We start from the raw sequence: 17,840 nt of genomic DNA, 5'->3' as shown, positions 1-17,840 counted from the left end.
TATAGCTGAGGCACCCTGCATATACACATACCGGGTGTCCCAGCTATCTTTCGTCAAGGGTAAAAAAAACAATATTAGAGGTATAGCCGAGTGAAATGAGTTGGATATTGCTAACAGCGCTTTGCGCACAAGCAATTTTTCGTTTTTATGTTAATTTGGATTAGTTAACTAATTCGCTAAATATTATTTTTAAGCAACAAATGGGATTTGCAAAGCTCGAGCGCATCTTTAGTAACCCCCAGTGCATTGTTTGCCATAAAAAAAGTCTCACGTATACCATTTTTTTCCAAGCTGCAAAGAAACCCCGCGAGATATATGTTAAAAAAAAAAGAAACATGAAACTAAGCTACAGTGTACTGGACGTGGGGCTTACTCCGCTGCTCATCTGATGCAGTTGGCGTTGCGTATGATAGGTGTTCTATTGATGACGATGCCAGCGCCGCGGCCCAGGCGAAGAGAGAAGCACAAATTCGCCACGTTTGCGGAGCCACCCCACCACATAGCCTCCGCCCAGTGGGAGTGAGCCCACTGTCCACTTCTAGTACACTGTAACTAGGGCATTGGCGTGCGCGATTGTGCTGCCCTCGGCTGTGGGTTGCGCGAACAAAATCAGCTGCGGCCGCATCTAGCCAGACACTTTGCAGCAGTAGGCCATTAAGTTGGCGGTGGTTTTCTGGCCCGCGCTCGCGACAAGTTCCACCGTCACGTGCCGTTTCCAGCCAGTTGGCGCGGAATCCACTTAATTGTGAATCAATACTTTTTCAATTCAAAAGACGTACTCAATTCACTGGGTTTATTTTCTATAATATTTGTTATATTTTTAGTGACAAATGTTAGACCATTGAGTCATACTTGACTACATTTTTAAGCATCCTTCTAAAAATTTTTCATATTATGTCAAAGGCTAATAAATATTTTTCTTCCGCATTGTGCAGGATTAAATAAATGCGACACGCTGCAACAGAATGCATTAGACAAGAAAGCAAAAATGAACAGCTTTTATTGCCTTCAAATAATAAATAAAAACTTCCTATTTTTGTCATAAACAATACATTACAGTAAAAAGTAGGAGGCTAGAGAAAAAAGCTGCTTTCACGCAGCTTGACCAAGCTCTGGCCACTCTTTCAACAGCCACGTTTTCCTGAATACTCCGCGAATAACACGTGAGAAACGGAATCTTTCCATCGGGATTTCATGGGAAATAGGAGGGGTGAATGAAGAAATCCGCACAATCACACAACACAGCGAAATTTACTCTCAAGTTACTCCTCTGATATTCGCGCGCGAAATTGCTGATAATTCTCAAAACCTACATGACCAGTATCTTTGGTCAGCGGGGACTTTATTTATTTTTACTGTGGTGTCATTTTAGAATTTCGGTTGCCCTATCTCAGCTTTACCAATCATGGTTCAATGTGTGTCTGAATTGTACGACCAGTGCTTGTTGATGGCACTTCATCTTTGCGCAAAAAGGAGTTGCAGTTGGGCTGGTTGGTAGCTCATCATACTGTGTATACCGAGCGCAACCTCAAGGTGCAGGCTCGCACATACATCCAGTCAAGAACACATGCCACACACAGCGCCCCAACGAGCACGTGTGCAACATTGCGTGCCTCTTTTGAGGCAATGCAAATTGGCACTTGAGTATCTAGGTATGAAGAATGCTTAGTCACGTCTCTTAGTTGTTGCGCCCGTAGTTTACCGCCACGTCCGCGCTGACGTCAGTTGTCGAGACATTAGGGTCGCGTCAGACCCGGACTCTGTTTGGTAGCGTAGAGAGTTCTGGTTTGAGGAAATGATGTTAGCAATATGGGAAGATGAAAAACAAGCCGGTTTGCTTACCCTTTTTGTACAACTATTTAAATCATAAAAAGGTGCCTGTTCAGCGAGCCACGAGCGTTGTAGATGTGCTGTAAAATCAAGGCCCCAAGCGTCTTCCACTTAGCACCTTCGTTTTTAACCCTCAGTCTGCCTCCCTTCTCTCCTTCTTGGTATAAATCAGTTTTGGCCAGTAATTACAGGTACTAGTGACGCGTTACCAGTATCTATTTACCTTTTTCGCCAACTTGTAACTGTCACCATATGTTAGGGGAACTTAACTCTAACACTTTTTTACGCAAGAACCTAATGGAAAATGCCATTACAGTTACTTTTGTTTCTATAAAAAAATATTCAATTGCGGAACACGCGGAAATCCTATGTTAAATGCTTTTCACTTATGCACACTTGTTCTTTACCATGCCCTCTCTATACCTTTCAACTTTCCGCAAAAGGGCTTCCATCGTAGTTTAGATGTCGCTAAGAGGAATATCTTCGGTGCAGAGGATCGTATCTGGGGTTTTCTTGTAAACTGCATGGTGCAAATCAACTACGTTGCAACTGAACAGCTTCCTAAGTTCACGCCCCATCCCATTTTTTTTAAGTGGAAATGGTTGGGGGGTATATTTTTTTCACTTGAGGTTCTAGCTCTGTTCTTGGTGTGCCGGAGCTGCATTCTTTCGTCCGTGGCTCCTAGCTAATCGTGCCTATAGGAAACAGTAACGCGAAACGGCTGAAACGGCTGAAATAGGTCTACTTCAACTCAACGTAACAATTATATACAAAATACAAACGTTTCACATCCTACGCAAGTGGCATCCTCCGCGTACAGCGGCAAAAAATGAAGAAAAAAATGAATGGACGTCGATCAGTCCAGCAGTCACAGATGACGCTGCAAATGTTTCCAGAAGTCCTCCCTCTCCCTTGTCTACAGTAGCTTCCTTTCATGAGGCAGCGTCGTCGCATTGTTCTGGTGAAAGCTGCACTCTGACCAGGAGTGTTGAACGAGCTCCGTCTAACATGGGCGTAGCCAGGGGGGGGGGGGGGGGTCAAACCATCCTTATACTTTTATCAATTTTTCTTGCGTAAACACTGTACGCACGCATTCGTACAAACCCGCGCACGAACATACATAAAGTATAATTGAATCCTCGCCCTAGATAAAAGTTTCTGGCTACGCTTCTGCCTTCTAAAAAAAGAAAACCTTTCCTTTATGTCGTCCTTTCCTGATCTTTTGCTGCCCGTTTTGCCGATATAAATATGTCGCTTCGCATTCCCCGCGTCGAATTTGGAGATGATTCTGCACCGATCACGCGTATGTGTGTGGCCTTCGGATTTCATGAGCACCTGTTCCAACAGTTTGTATTCTTAGGGGATGCAAAGCTCTGCGAACAGGTCTGGTACACCTCGGGGAACATAGGGAGTGAGCGTAAATGGTCAATGAACTTCGTCTTCGTTAGTGTCGGACTTTTCATACCTCTTCGTACGTTTTTATTAGATTACTTTTATCGTTGGGCATGTAATCCATGCCTTAATTTGTACGGTAACGGAAAAGTAACGACGTTACTTTTTCACGGTAACTGTAACGGTAACAAGTTACTTTGGGAAACTCTGTAACTCTAAAACAATTACTTTTTACTGGTAGCGTGCCCATGGCTGGTAGAAATCAATCACACACATGACACCACTCACAATGGCACCAGCCATAACACACTGTCGCTGATGGGCCGTTGTCATCGCTCACGCAGATGGCAGACGAGTTGCTTACGCCGTCTCTCCCCAGAAGAGCAGAAAAGGGTTTGCGGCGACTTAATCGCTCTTGTCCACACCTACGAGACCGGTCGGCCGTGTAGCCTGCCAAAACAAGCAAAACTGTTCAACTTGAAACAGCGCGCCTACATGGGATGACGATAGTTATAGCGCGAGAACAAAACGACGACACAGAGTCAAGAAGGGCACGAAGGACACGAACGCTAAGTCCTTCGTGTCTTTCTTGGCTCTGTGTCGTCATTTTGTTCTCGCGCTATAACGATCGTCATGCCATACCAGCTAGCTAAGCTGCCACACTTCTAGACGGGACGCGTATTTCGGAATGCTGGTGCCGCAGCGCACGCAAGAGGGAAAAGAGAGTGAGGAGGAAGCCGGCTGCTTCGTTAGGACTGCTCGCGCGCTATTGGTCCTTCCTTCAAGGTCACGTGGCTGGGGACGCGCGCGCCTCCAAATGCACGAACGCACACAGTGTTCACGGCTGTTCCATCGTGCAGAAGCGCCCTCGCTACTTCGCTGCTGCGTTGTATGCATGGTTTAGGATCAGGCGGCCGCTCACGCCAATGCGTCACCGTTTGGTGAGGCACCTGCGAGTAGTTTCGATATTAGGTGGTGATACTTTCAATGTGCGAAGTCACTCCGGCTATTAAACATGAAGTGCCTCCGCGTCGACATTTGCATGGACGGCGACGTGCACGAGTGAATCGCCAACTACAGCCAGGCATCAAATGCGACTTGGATTATCGACAGCAAAATCAGAAATCCAAAGAGGCAAGTTCGCATGTTGTTCGTTTCCGTCTCAAGGGGCGAAAGTTAAGTCTAATAAGATTTGGTAATATCAGCTATCATTGTGAAGCCACACTTGATCCGCCCTTCCCAAGATGTTTTCTGCACACAGCGTACTGACCCGAGATCAATGCATTGGTAGCATTCTGCACCTGGTGAGGTTTTGTTGGGACTCCGGGGTGCTATCGAACAAGGAAATGTTACATTAGCCTCGACAGCAACCACCTAGTTCTTGTTTCCGTGTGGATACTGCTGGTTGTGAAACACATGTTGTTTATTTACTTACAGCACGACATGCTGGCTCGTCATATTAAAATCAGTGAAAATGGAAGGCTCTTGGTTTCAGGTAAAAACAACGCATGAAATGCGCTAATCAAGCCAGTCATTGACACTTTCGTGGATTTCAGCAGCGGCATTTCCACGCTTCAGCTGCGATTTTAGTGCACAATGTTATGACAACATTCAAGCATTAACAGATCGCCGTGGCTTTCAATATGATGAGCGAGCATGCACATGTCCGTCTCCGTCCTGTAAGTACATAAGCAGCATGTGTTTCACAACTAGTATTTACACGTAAACAAGAACTAGGTGGTTGACGTCTAGGCTAATGTAACATTTCCTCGTTCGGTAGCACTAGTGTGGCTTCGCAATGATCGTCGATATCATCAAATCTTATTAGACTTGGCTTTCACCCCCGTGTGAAAGAAATGGAGAACATCCTAACTGACCACTTCCGATTTCTGTTTTTCCTATCGATGATCAACGTCGTATTTGTTGCCTGGCTGTAGCTGGCGATTCACTAGTGCCCGTCGCCGTCCGTGCACATGTCGACGCTGAGGCACCTCTCGTGCGTTAGGTGGTCGTTTCGAACTGGCATCGCACGTTAATGTCGGTCGGAGCGACGTCGTTCACTGGAACGCACATAAAGTTCGCCATGCCAGTTGGAAACACGTTGCTAATCGAAACCAGCTCGAAAATGAGGTGGTACGTTGGAACTTCTAATCGCACGTGAGGGTCCACCGTGCTCGTGGCACGGATGATGTCGTGGTTGTTTGAAGAGGCACTCTTTTCAACTACCCTTGCGGGTGAGTCATTGTTTTTCATTTAAAAAATAAGAATGTTGGAGGGAAAAGGTAAGGAATTGAGGGAGAAACACCCTGGCCGAAGAAAACTCGACGGATGGGGATAAAAGAGAGGGAGAGGAAAAACGGTTGGATTAAAAAAGAGAGAAGTAAAAAAAGAAGTTCTGACTTGTGAAAAGGAAAAGCGCTAGTTCACCGTGGCGAGCGGCTTAAAAAAGACATGCCAATAGGTTTGATGAACCCTTGCAAAATCATGGTTCAGCTTAGCTCCCTGGTGGAGGGGGAAGGGAGAATCAGACGGGAAATGTTGAGAAAGTGGCGTGCGCAGTTCCCCTTTAAGATACAGGTAGGGTTGGAGTGAAGGTCCATCATGTTCATCCGAGTTCTTGCCTATTATGTCCACGTAAAGTGCCGACTGTGCGCTCCCCCCCCCCCCCCCCACTTCTTAAGGGGAGCAGCCGCACTCCCAGCGTTCGCATGCCCAAGGGCGAGGGTGCTTACATACGATGGAACGGCCGCAAAGAGTGCAGTGCGTTCCTCCGTGTGTGCGTGCGCCCGTTTGCAAACGCGCGCTTGCCCATACACGTCAAGCAAGGAACCAATAGCGCGCAAGCGCTTCTGTCGAAGGTGCTGGAACCCTCTCACTTTATTTCTATTCCCACTCGCGCGCGCTGCAGCATCAACAATGCAAAATACGCAGACAGGACAAGTTACGAGAAGCAACTCCGTCTAGGCGCGCTGTTTCACGTTTAGTATGTACCCTCTGGCCTGCCAACTATCTCTGCAGCAAGAACGTTCATTGTGGGAAAGGTGTCAGCTTCGGCGTTGTCTCGCTCCCAATGTTTTTTTTTTTTTTCATTGTGGCGCTTCGTGCCACGGAGTTCTTTTTTTGCGTGAAGTAGAGCTTTTTATCGAGCCATGGGGTACGCTTCTCATAGTCCGCTTGTCGCCAAAGGGTGGACGTAAGCCATAAAAAAAGGTGTCGCCTCGAGAAGTTCTTGGTTGCCTGTCCGAGATGCTGACGCGCGTTGTTCCTTTACGCGCAGTATGAGACGCACAGCTGTACTCCTGTATCGTATTCCTGTTGTGCTGCTGTCCCAAGAAAGGGGATTTGCGTTATGCTTGCAGCTCGACCCAGCTCGTGGCCTGCCATGGGTGAGCGTTTAACATGAGGAGTTCCTCCTGGTGCCTGTGGATCTTGGTGGCCTTCCTGAGCGCGCGGAGCCCGCCCGGAGAGTGCCGCTATGTCTCCATTGGCGACCCCAACCAGCAGGAGAACTGCTACAAGAGGGGAGGTCAGTATGGCCGCACGCGCTGCTGCACTTGAGCACCAAACGTTAACACTGAATCGAAAGCAAAGCGACTGCAGGATGAAAATAGCGAGCGTTGCCCGCGAATGGTACTAGACGCGCTAACGAGATGGTCAAATGAGTTTGAACAGAAGCACCGTCATTAAACGACGGCCTTTTCTTTTCCTTCTAGAAAGTCATCTTGGTAGTTTGACATGCTCATTAGTCACACAGGTACATTACAGGCAGTCAATATAATATACAGGATGCCTGAACAAGAATAAGTGCCTCAGACTGACTCGCCGACATGGGTGAACCTATCTTCATCGAACATGTCATCACTCATTAAATTAAGAATTGTGAATATTTCACGCACTGTATAGGGGACCACGAAATAATCCGAAAATACGAATTGATGATGTTTTTATCTCGCTCAAGCAGTCAGATCATCACAGCAGTGCCTCCCAGTAGACTTATCAGACATTTCAATGTACGGCCAGGCTCTCGTAAATGTAGTCGGGACATGCTTCGAACCCATAACCACGTGCCTACCACGAGTTGTAAATTTGCTGCAGGTCGCGGGATCGAATCCCGACCGCGGCGGCTTCATTTGCGAGCGAAAATGCTGTAGGCCCATGTGCTCAGATTTGGATGCACGTTAGAAAACCCCAGGTGGTCGAAATTTCTGTAGCCCTCCACTACGACGTCTCACATAATCATATGGTGCTTTTGGGACGTTAAACCCCACATATCAATCGAGCTGCATATTTGCATCTTCGAATGAGCACTGTCGATACAAGCAAAGCGCGGACTAAATTATGGCTGTCGCGCATGGAGCATTTGGAAACGATGGCTCGGCATACAAAGACAGATAAGTGGACGACTATTTCGAATCGTTCGAACTTCTTTGATGCGTGTGTGGTGGTTCACGATGCAAAGTCTCCGCGGACAAGCAGCCTTTGCTGCCGCCTGAAGCCGATCGTTTCCAGTTGCATGCAGGCCACGCGTCGCGCACTCAGTTGGCGCCGTTATTGCGCCGGGGCGCTTTCTGTGCCGTGCTTTTGTTATAAAAGTGTTCTCGATGCCCGCTCTGCTCCTGATAGCACACGGACGCGGCGATGACGACCTGCTTTCGATGGCGAAGCGGTGTTGTACAAAAAAGGCAGCATGAGCTGCGGCGCAGCGCTTTTGGGTTTTCGTTATTTAAAAGCGTGCAGTAAGCTTGCAACTGCGCCAGAACACACCAAACAGTTAGCTGAATATGCTTATCATAAAGAGGTTTTAGCTAACAAAGTAGCAGTACCCTTACTAGCCATCGTAATCAGCAAAACTCCGACATTCCGGAAGTTTTGAAGCCAACAATATCCAAATTGAGCGAGACAGAAAGAATTTAGGAGAGAATAAACACGGAAGAACGAGGCTCATCCAGAGCGCTAAGCTGGGCTAAGCTCCCAAAGTCAGAAGTTCGAAGCCACGCTGTTTTTTTTAACAAATACGGAGTTTCAAGCAGTTAAGAGAAGGTCAGGTGGGCTATTCGAGTAATATGAAGTAGAGAACTGATAGGCGGTCAGGTGGTATTCTATCACTGTTAAGAAAATGCAACAGAACCCCCTACTTAGAGATAGCGCTTCAGCCTAGCATGGAATGACAAAACTTGGTTCGAATGCAGATGGCGGACCCTTGTCAATCGTATAGTTACTTAAAATACTTGATGATTGACTCGTTAAAATGAATAGGAAAAATGTCTAGGGCGCGGCCTCATTGGCGATCACCTGCCGTTAATGCTCTTCCTCACCATAGCAGTATGGTGCTGTACTTGGCCACTGCCTTCCGTGAATACAGCAATTAACCCTTGGCCATCAGTCCCCAGCGGCTGCAAAGCAACAGTCTAAGGCGGTGGTCAGCACCCTCCGCTACGAAGCAGTGGAGGGTGCTAAGAATCTCTGGGTCTGGACAGGCCGCCATTGGAATCTGAACTTGGCTGTGTTCAACTCTAGAACGCTATCTAGTGAGGCTAGTCTAGATGCGCTCTTCGAGGAATTAGAGGGTTTTAATGTGATGTAATAGGGCTCAGAGAAATTAAGAGGACACGTGGGGCTTGTACACTGCTTAAGAACGGACACGTCCTATGTTACCGTGGAATCGTTGACAGAAAAGAACTAGAGGTGGGGTTTCTCATACACAAGAATATCGTTGAAAACATAGCGGAATAATAACGCGTCAGTGAGAGTGTGGCAATTATCGGGATTTGATGGTTTGTCGTCATTAAGAGACGACAAACCATGAAAGCTTCAAATGCAATGACAAAATCGACCTAGTGAAACTTTCGAAGTTAATCAGTAGGTGTAAGGTAGCCGACATCAGGAGGTATAACGTAGAGAAAATCGAGCAAGCTGTAAAAAGCGGCAGAAGCCTAAAAGCTGTGAAAGCAAACTTGTGCATAGTCAAAAATAGGCTGTATACATTAAAAGACAAGGAAGGCAGTGTCTTAACCAATATGAATAGAATAGTTCAGGTGGCGGAGGAGTTCTTCAGAGAGCTGTACGGAAGCTGAAACAACCAGGATGATATCGTAAGAAGCCCAGATGTATTCGACATCCTACCAGTATACGACAGGGGAAATAAGGAAAGGCAAAGAATTAATGCAAAGAGGCAAAGCCACTAGTGGGATAAGTTAACAACGGACCTACTACAAGATGTCGGAGAAATTGTGTTATAAAAACTGGCCACCTTACGTACAAAGTGTTCATTGACGGGAAGGGTACAACAATTTTGGAATAACGCCAACATCATCTTAATCTATACGAAAAGAGACGTCAAGAACTTCAAAAATTACAGGTCGATCAGCTTACTTTCCGTTCTCGATAACTATTCACAAAAACAATCGCTGATAAAATTAAGGCGATATTTGAGTTCAATTAACCAAAGGATCAAGCAGGGTTTCGTACAGGCTACTCCACAATAGACCATATTCATACTATCAATCAGGTGATAGAGAAATGCACGGAATGCAAGTAACTCCTATACGTAGCCTTCATATATAATACGAGAAGGCGTTTGACTCTGTCGAGACATCAGCAGTGATGCAGGTACTACGAAATCAAGGCATAAACGGACCCTATACGTAAACATACTGGAAAAAATTTACAGCGGATCCACAGCCACCCAGCATATTTCTCCATAGAGAAAGCGGCATACTTCCAATAAAGAAGGGTGTAAGGCAGGGAGACACGATCTCTCCAATGCTATTCATCGCGTGTTTACAGGATGTTCTCAGGGACCTATAGATTGGAAAAAAGCAAGGGATAAGAGTTAATGGAGAGTATCTTAGTAACCTGCGTTTCGCTGATGACATTGCCTTGATAAGTAACGCAGGAGACGAATTACAGCTCATGATTACTGAACTGCATGGACACACAAAGCTGAAGAGTAGGTCTGAAAATTAATATGCACAAAACTAAAGTAATGTGCAACAGTCTCGGCAGAAAACGGCACTTTGCGATAGGTGGAGAGGGGCTGGAAGTTATGAAGGATTGATTGATTGATTGATACGTGGGGTTTAACGTTCCAAAACCACTATATGATTATGAGAGACGCCGTAGTGGAGGGCTACGGAAATTTTGACCACCTGGGGTTCTTTAACGTGCACCCAAATCTGAGCACACGGGCCTACAACATTTCCGCCTCCAACGGAAATGCAGCCGCCGCAGCCGGGATTCGAACCCGCGACCTGCGGGTCAGCAGCCGAGTACCTTAGCCACTAGACCACCGCGGCGGGGCAAGTTATGAAGGAATATGTCTAAATAAGACAGGTAGTAACCACGGAGCCGAACCATGAGAGTGAAATAACTAGTATAATAAGGATGGGGGGGGATCACATTCGGCAAGCATTCTCAAATCGTGAATGGGAATCTGCCGCTAACACTCAAGAGGAAGGTATATAACAGTTGCACCTTGCCGGTACTTAGCTACGGAGCAGAAACCTGGAGACTTACAAAGAGAGTTCAGCTTAAATTGAGGGCGACGCAGCGAGCAATAGAAAGGAAAATGATAGGTGTAACCTTAAGAGACAAGAAGAGAGCAGAGTGGGTCAGGGAACAAACCGGGGTTAAGGATATCCTAGATGTAATAAAAAACGAAGTAGACACGGGCCGGACACGTAGCACGTAAGCAGGATAACCGGTAGTCATTAAAACTGACTGGATTCCCAGAGAAGTCAAACGCACGAATGGAAAACAGAAAGTGATGTGGGCGGGCGAAATTTAAAAGTTGGCAGGTGTATCGCGGCAACGAAAAGAACGAGATCTGGTTGGTTGGCAGATCATGGAAGAGGCCTTCGCCCTGCAGTGGGCGTAGTCATGAATTATTATTATTATTATTATTATTATTATTATTATTATTATTATTATTATTGTTGTTGTTGTTGTTGTTGTTGTTGTTGTTGTTATTATTGTTATTATTATTATTATTGTTATTATTGTTATTATTATTATTATTATTATTATTATTATTATTATTATTATTATTATTATTATTATTATTATTATTATTATTATTATTATTATTATTATTATTATTATTATTATTATTATTATTATTATTATTATTATTATGTGTCCACCGTTCCGCCTCTGCGCGTCTCCGGTGCTTATCAGTATAGACAACGCCGCGCTGCGCTGTGATAGTGGCTTCGTTTGATTATCGGTCTGCTTCTCCCCATGTATGGCCAATATTTCGGCAAAGCTTACTTTCTGGCGTTGCTGTGATGGCAGGAAAGCGCTTATTCAAGCCTGTGAAATGGTACACGTAGCAGAAGTGGGAATGCCATTTCGGGCCTGAAAAGTCCAAAAAACTGGGCACCAAAGAGTTCCGTTGTTCTCAATTTCTGATGTTCTTGTACATTGCTGTGCATAGAGCTTGCGACTGCGCCATGAAAGCATCTGAATTTTTAGGCGCGGCGGAAAACTTTGGCTTCCGGAAAATCGGCACTTGTCTGTATTTGCGAATATTTACGCGACAGGCATGCGCGCTGCTGGGTGCACACCGAAATGGCTACTAGACGTCACCGAGTCCTCTTCACGTTTGCTGAAGCGACGAAAGTCAACCAAGCCATCTTTGGAATTCAGTAATTTTCAGAAACATTTTGCTTGGTGGTCATTCATCAAGTACAGCGACTCTTTTTGTGCTTGGGATGACATGATAAAATACCACAAAGGCATTTCGAGATTTTTTTTTCATTGGCAGCGTCTCCTGCGCCGCGCGGCGCTTGACGTCACGCCCGAAGTTTTGGCGTGAAATTCTGAAATACGACTTCAACCTTGATTTTCTCCGCTAATAATGAACTTCTACGAGTGAAGCATATGCCATCAGAAGTCTCAGAGCACAGTTTGTTCATCTAAACCAAGTTGTTTCCTTTTAGTGACCCTTTAACTAGCCACATTAGTTTTCTTCTAGTAGTATTGATAAAACATATGTTATCACATGCGTCTCTGCGATATTTTTTGTTAAAATATATACAAGCTAATCTGTGATAATCATGTCACCTTTAGTTGTTTTACAACGAGGCGCTATGGTTCTATATTTCCCCACTAGCTTTCTCTACTAGGTCAGGAGAACCGTAGGTGATATTTACAATTCTGTGGTTTTTAAATATTTTTATTAGTTTTGATAGCGTGCAGCAAATCGTGCTTTTATCGCTCGTCTGTCATGTATCCGCAGTGCGTGTCTTAAAATTGCTTCCACCTTCTCCAAAATGTATTTTGCCTGCTCAAAACCAACCAAAGCCAGTAGCATCACTGCTCTAAGAAAACGAAAACAAAAGAAGACTGATACTCTTCAACGTTAGTGCTCGTTATGTCCCGTACGTGACTCTACTTAGAGAGACACTATAACTTTCTTTTGTGTCGTACGACATTCCGTGTTCACATGTCGGTTAAAGGGTCATAGACGGGGCATGCAAGTCCGAACTCACAAAAAAGAGTCACAATATTTTTTTTAATATAGTGAACCTATCCAGCATACTCGCTTGCACTGTGCTTTGCGCAAAAGAGGAGCAACCACCGTGACTCTTCCCGCTTCCCTACAAAGCATCAGCGCTTAGTTTGATAAGAATGACATGTGTGAATGCTGTATACAAACTGATCATATGAAATGCTCACTGTAGTGCGCCTAGCAAATAAACCTGCAAAATGATATGTTGAAACACAGTGGCATTTAGGAGCGAGTCACAGACAAGATACAAGAGACAGGTTACACAAATGAGCGCTCGTTTGTGTGATCTGTCTCTTGTATCTTGTCTGTGGCGCGCTGTTAAATGCCACTAGGGATCACTCGCCAGAATTTCTGTGCTTCTAAATATATTGAAGTGGGAGATTTTCGGAGGACTTCCGTTGGTGTTGTGAAAACGCCGCTTCGCCCGAACGATGTGTGTTTCTTCCTTGCGCAGTGGAACAGCCCGAGCCGGCACCGCGCATCATGTACGTTAATGGCCGCGCGCACAACATCGTTGTCGAGACAAGCCCTAGGCCAACGCACCGGCTGGTCACGCATATGTTCTATATTATGGTTACCGAGCTTCTGGGCTACCGGGACGTAGACATCGTGACCACAAGCAGCATCGACCCGGAGTCCTCGTTGCAGCGACTGACAGGATGCGTCGATCTCAAGTGAGCTTGCTGTGTGCAGGTCCCGCCTTCCTTTTTTTTTATTTTTTTCCATTGTTCCCCGGGCAGATGTGAATCGCATCTTGCCTTTATTATGACTAAACTGTTAGCCTCTAGTTGGTGGGGATGTTTCATGGCGTTCTGCTCACATTAAATTGTTTACCGGCAACTTCAAGTAAAGCAATAATAATAAAGCGACAGGCCACACAGCTCAAACAATGGCTGGTGAAGTGGGCGTAGGGGTTAACGTCACTGCGCCCATGATATACTGTAGCGTAATATTTAATTATGCAATATAATAATATGGCTCAAAGGTGGGTGTGACGCATACACCGGCTGGTATGCGTCTATGCGCCACCTCTTATAAAACGAATGAAGAAAAAAAAATGATGGTCCGTTTCTTTCTTTGACAAAATCCTAATGAAAGCCAGCAGATAATGAGGCCAAGGAAGCTATAGAGCACGTTAATTGTTCTGTAATAATTGTGATAAAGACGTGAAGAAGGCAAAGTGGACCAAAATACAACGTGCCGCCGGCAGAGACCGATCCTGTGACCTTCGGATTACGCACCCGCTACTCTTACCAACTGAGCTACGGCAGAAATCGTCCTCTCGTCACTTATCGGTTATTTATGTGCATGCAAACTTGGCAGTGTTAGCGCCGCTCCTAGCCATGACGGCGAGCTTTGAAACACTCGTAATTTTTGACAAATGTCGTCACGTAGCACCTGTTTCACGTCTGTATTGCAATTATTACAATACACTTAGAACAGTTGAATTAACGTCTCCTGTACCCTCCTTGGTTTCATTGTCTATTGGTTTTTATTAATATTCTGTCCAAGATAGAAACGATCGAGACCTCGAAATTCCTCAATTCATTTATAGCGAGGTCTAGTTCGTGCAGACTTGATGCCTTCAGTTGGCATTCGAGGGCTTATTGGTCAACTATCCGCTCATTAAAAGTTCACGTGCAAGGTGACGCCATCTGGCAAAACGAAGTTTTCCAAAGTTGCCGTCATGGCTAAGAGTGCTAATAGCGGCACTGGCTAACACTCCCAGGTTTGCATGCACATATATACCGTATAAAGTGGACGAGGAGATGGCCGCCACAGCTCAGTTGGCAGCTAGAGTACCGGGTAGGTGATCTGAAGGTCGCATGTTCACTCCTTGCCGGCGGCTCGTTCTTTCGTCCACCTTTCTTCCCTCACATTCAGACAGACAGAGAGAGAGAGAGTGTGTGTGTGGGGGGGGGGGGGCTGCTCAAAAATTTCAGAATTCCATGACAGTCAGGCTCCCATCGTTTTCGCACATACTGTGTCGAGGTGGAAATGCTTTGCCGCAGCCAAAATGATGCTGTGGTGACTAATTAGGTTTTTATCGACAGTAGGTGTTATATTACAAATTCGTAGTGTGTGCCAATTTATCACACACCTATTTTTTTTATAAATGAAAAGTCGCACTCAGTTAGTTATTCTTCGTCGAACTTCAAGGGCGAAATCGAAACTCATCACCCTTGGCGCGCGCAGAGCGCGGCAGTACACAGGAATGACACGTGACAGAGAAGTGACGAAATTTGAATGAAGGCGCGCCAAAGCAGAATATGGTCCGAAAAGTCGGTGGTCATTCTGATACACACTAGTAGACAGCTTATTGTCAGCGGGCGATAAGTGGTGCTTATCTCTTTCTTTAATTGTTAAACTATAGGGATTCGAAAAAAAAGCAAAAAAAAAAACCTTTTCGCATGTGTGCAAGATGAAGCACCGTATTGGCTGGCCCCGAGCTTTACGCTTCCAAGACAAAAGAAGGTTAATATCGCATTTTTTTTTCCTTTTTTTGCGTGGGGGGGGGGGGCAATTTGAAAGCAACAAATAAGCCCTAAACATGCGCAAAAGTAAGGCGATCCGAGGGCATGAGTGAGATGACTAGCAGCTTTTCACGAAAACATGCGACAACAGCGCGCGTTTATTCAAGTTTTGTCACTCCGTTGTGATGCCTATAGTTGCGATCTGGTGTAGCACGAGGGCCGTGCTTCGTGCGCATCTTGCGCGATTAGTTTTGATTTCCCACAATCGATTCGATGTCTAATCTCGAAACGACAAGCAATATCTGTGATTTCTAAAATATGGGTGTGCCATAAATTCGTACGCACAGCAACTTTGCAATATAAACACCTATCGTCAAGTCAATAATATAAAGTTAATTAATGAGCTCTTTTTAATTGGTCGCAATCGACGTTGAATTCATGTGCGAAAGTGACGGAGCCTCACTGTCGTAGAATTTTTACAAAAGCTCTATTATCTAAATATATATATATATATATATATATATATATATATATATATATATATATATATATATATATATATATATATATATATATATATATATATCACAATTACTACAATACACTTAAAACAGACTAATTAACGTCCCGTACACTTTTCTTAGCTTCATTATCTGCTCGTTTTTATTACGATGATATAAACTACCCACAACTACCAAACACTCGGTGCAGACGGTGCTTTGATTCGTTCTTGGCCGCAATCGTGTCTAATGTAGTCGCTGAACCTATCGCAGCATATCACAGTGAACAGAAGGCGACCGTAAGAATTACACCATTAGCTGTGAGGTTGGCTTTTCAGAATCACTTGTGGATGGTTCTTGTTTAACGTCAGTTCTGGTGTTCGGGTCAAAATTCTTCACTTGAGGTAGATCCACTTTCACAGGGCGTAGAGCGGGAGTGGAACGTTTTCGCTGAAATACGAACAAAAGGTCATTAACTGTTAACTTCGATCTCTAGAAATCAAATTTTCGCAGTGTTTCGTTCTCTTCTGTACGTTTGGGAATGACGCACAGTAGCTCAGCAAGCCGTATTTTGCTGAACATAATCATGGACTCTTGTTTTTTTTTTTTTTTTTGATGGTTTCGTCGGAAGCCTCCAATGAAAAATCTGCTGACTAATAAGAACAAAAAATAAAAACTTACCACTTTTTCATTTGTTCATATGTCAGCTTTGCCATTGAAGTTGTTCATCTCTGTCAATTAAGAACTTCAAAAGTTATTTCTTGCTGAAGAGAAAAAGAGAGATATGGTATACTATATGAAGAAAGGCAGGCAGGTTAACCAGAAAGCAAGTATCTGGTTTGCTACTTTGCACTGGGGAAGGGGGAATGAGATACAGAAAAGTTAGGAAAAGAGAATTAGAGAAAGAGAGCGGGAGGCAAGCGCAAACACACACACTAGAGTGTCACAAACGTTCGACGAGGCGGGTCGATCGCAGAAACTTCAGAAGGGCCTTCGTTGCTTTTTGGTGTGAAGCTTGATCTTTCCGACACTCCAGTCTCTGACAGTTGTACTGAGGGCACTGACAAAACATATGTTCGATGGTTTCGTCAGCGCTGCAATGATCACACGAAGCACTGTCTGCCCATCCGGTGCGGCAAGCAAATGCGTTCATAAAAGACACCCCAAGCCACATGTGACCGAGAACGGTTGTCTCAGATATGGATAAACCAGGTGGAATGGTAAATCGTAGGTCTAGATCCAGGCGGTGAAGACGGGTGTGGAGAAACCCGGGCGTGTTCCACAGAAACCTGGCGACATTGTGTGCGAGCGTATTAATCCTTGCGGCTGCGTCGCTTGTTGAAAGTGTAATGGGATCCATCATGCCATTTTCGTGAGCGTTCTGTGCTTCATCATCGGCATGCTCGTTATCGATGATTCCGCAGTGGCCTGGTAACCGTTGAAGAGTTACACTAAGTTTACTGTAGTACTTATTGACACAGCTGTCTTGTTTCCAGCACCAATTGGTCATGGGGTTCACGACGTAGTGCAGTTTCAGTACAGAGCTGGTTTCGAATCGGTGAAAATGCACCATTTTAGAGGTGCTTCTTGATCGATCCCGCGGAGTGCACAGCGGAGTAATGTAAGGAAACTTGTTATGTGTTATGAAATATTTGTTTAATGAGTAAAGTAGAAAGCTTATTTTCCCTAAAGTGCCATATTGTGTAAATCGCGTCCCAATGCGGACCGAAGAGAAAATTTTCTGGAATTTGTGATTTATTCTCACTTCAGTGAAAATGTGCGACCAACTTTATTGGTAGGAAAATATTTTCAAGGCAAGGTATGACTTCCGTAGAGTAATTTTTTACATGTTTATCTGTCCACATTCTTCGAGAGTCTTTTTCATCGTCTCCCCTTTCCCCGCAGAATAGGAAGTAGGTGAATATACGCTGGCTGAGCATTCCACTTTCACTAAAAAGCTCTCTCTCTCTCTCTCTTTATTTTATTTTACGCAAAACGATTTAGTTGTGACACTAATGCTTTTTAAGGTTACCATCAAAACATCTGATGGCATTGGTGTTTTATGGTACTTGCGCCCTACACAAGAGACGGGGCAGTTGCAAATTCGTGGTGGTCTCTGTTCATCGAACTAAC

At 44.9% G+C, this 17,840-nt stretch overlaps 1 protein-coding gene across 5 annotated transcripts in view; it reads left to right on the top strand.

Annotated features, from left to right (window-relative positions):
• Positions 1–17,840, top strand: part of LOC119176517 (uncharacterized) — a 158,018-nt gene that overhangs the window by 100,645 nt on the left and 39,533 nt on the right. For all 5 annotated transcript variants that reach the window (XM_075877756.1, XM_075877754.1, XM_075877757.1 and 2 more), the window contains 2 exons: positions 6,582–6,748; positions 13,188–13,407. In XM_075877756.1, the coding sequence (XP_075733871.1) occupies positions 6,622–6,748; positions 13,188–13,407 (347 nt within the window). In that variant the 5' untranslated portion in view covers positions 6,582–6,621. The remainder of the gene's footprint in view (positions 1–6,581; positions 6,749–13,187; positions 13,408–17,840) is intronic.

The sequence above is a fragment of the Rhipicephalus microplus genome, chromosome X, assembly GCF_043290135.1.
Source record: "Rhipicephalus microplus isolate Deutch F79 chromosome X, USDA_Rmic, whole genome shotgun sequence".
Lineage (NCBI taxonomy): Eukaryota > Metazoa > Arthropoda > Arachnida > Ixodida > Ixodidae > Rhipicephalus > Rhipicephalus microplus.
The sequence above is the reverse complement of the archived record's forward strand: the minus strand, read 5'-3'. Positions and strand labels throughout refer to the sequence as shown.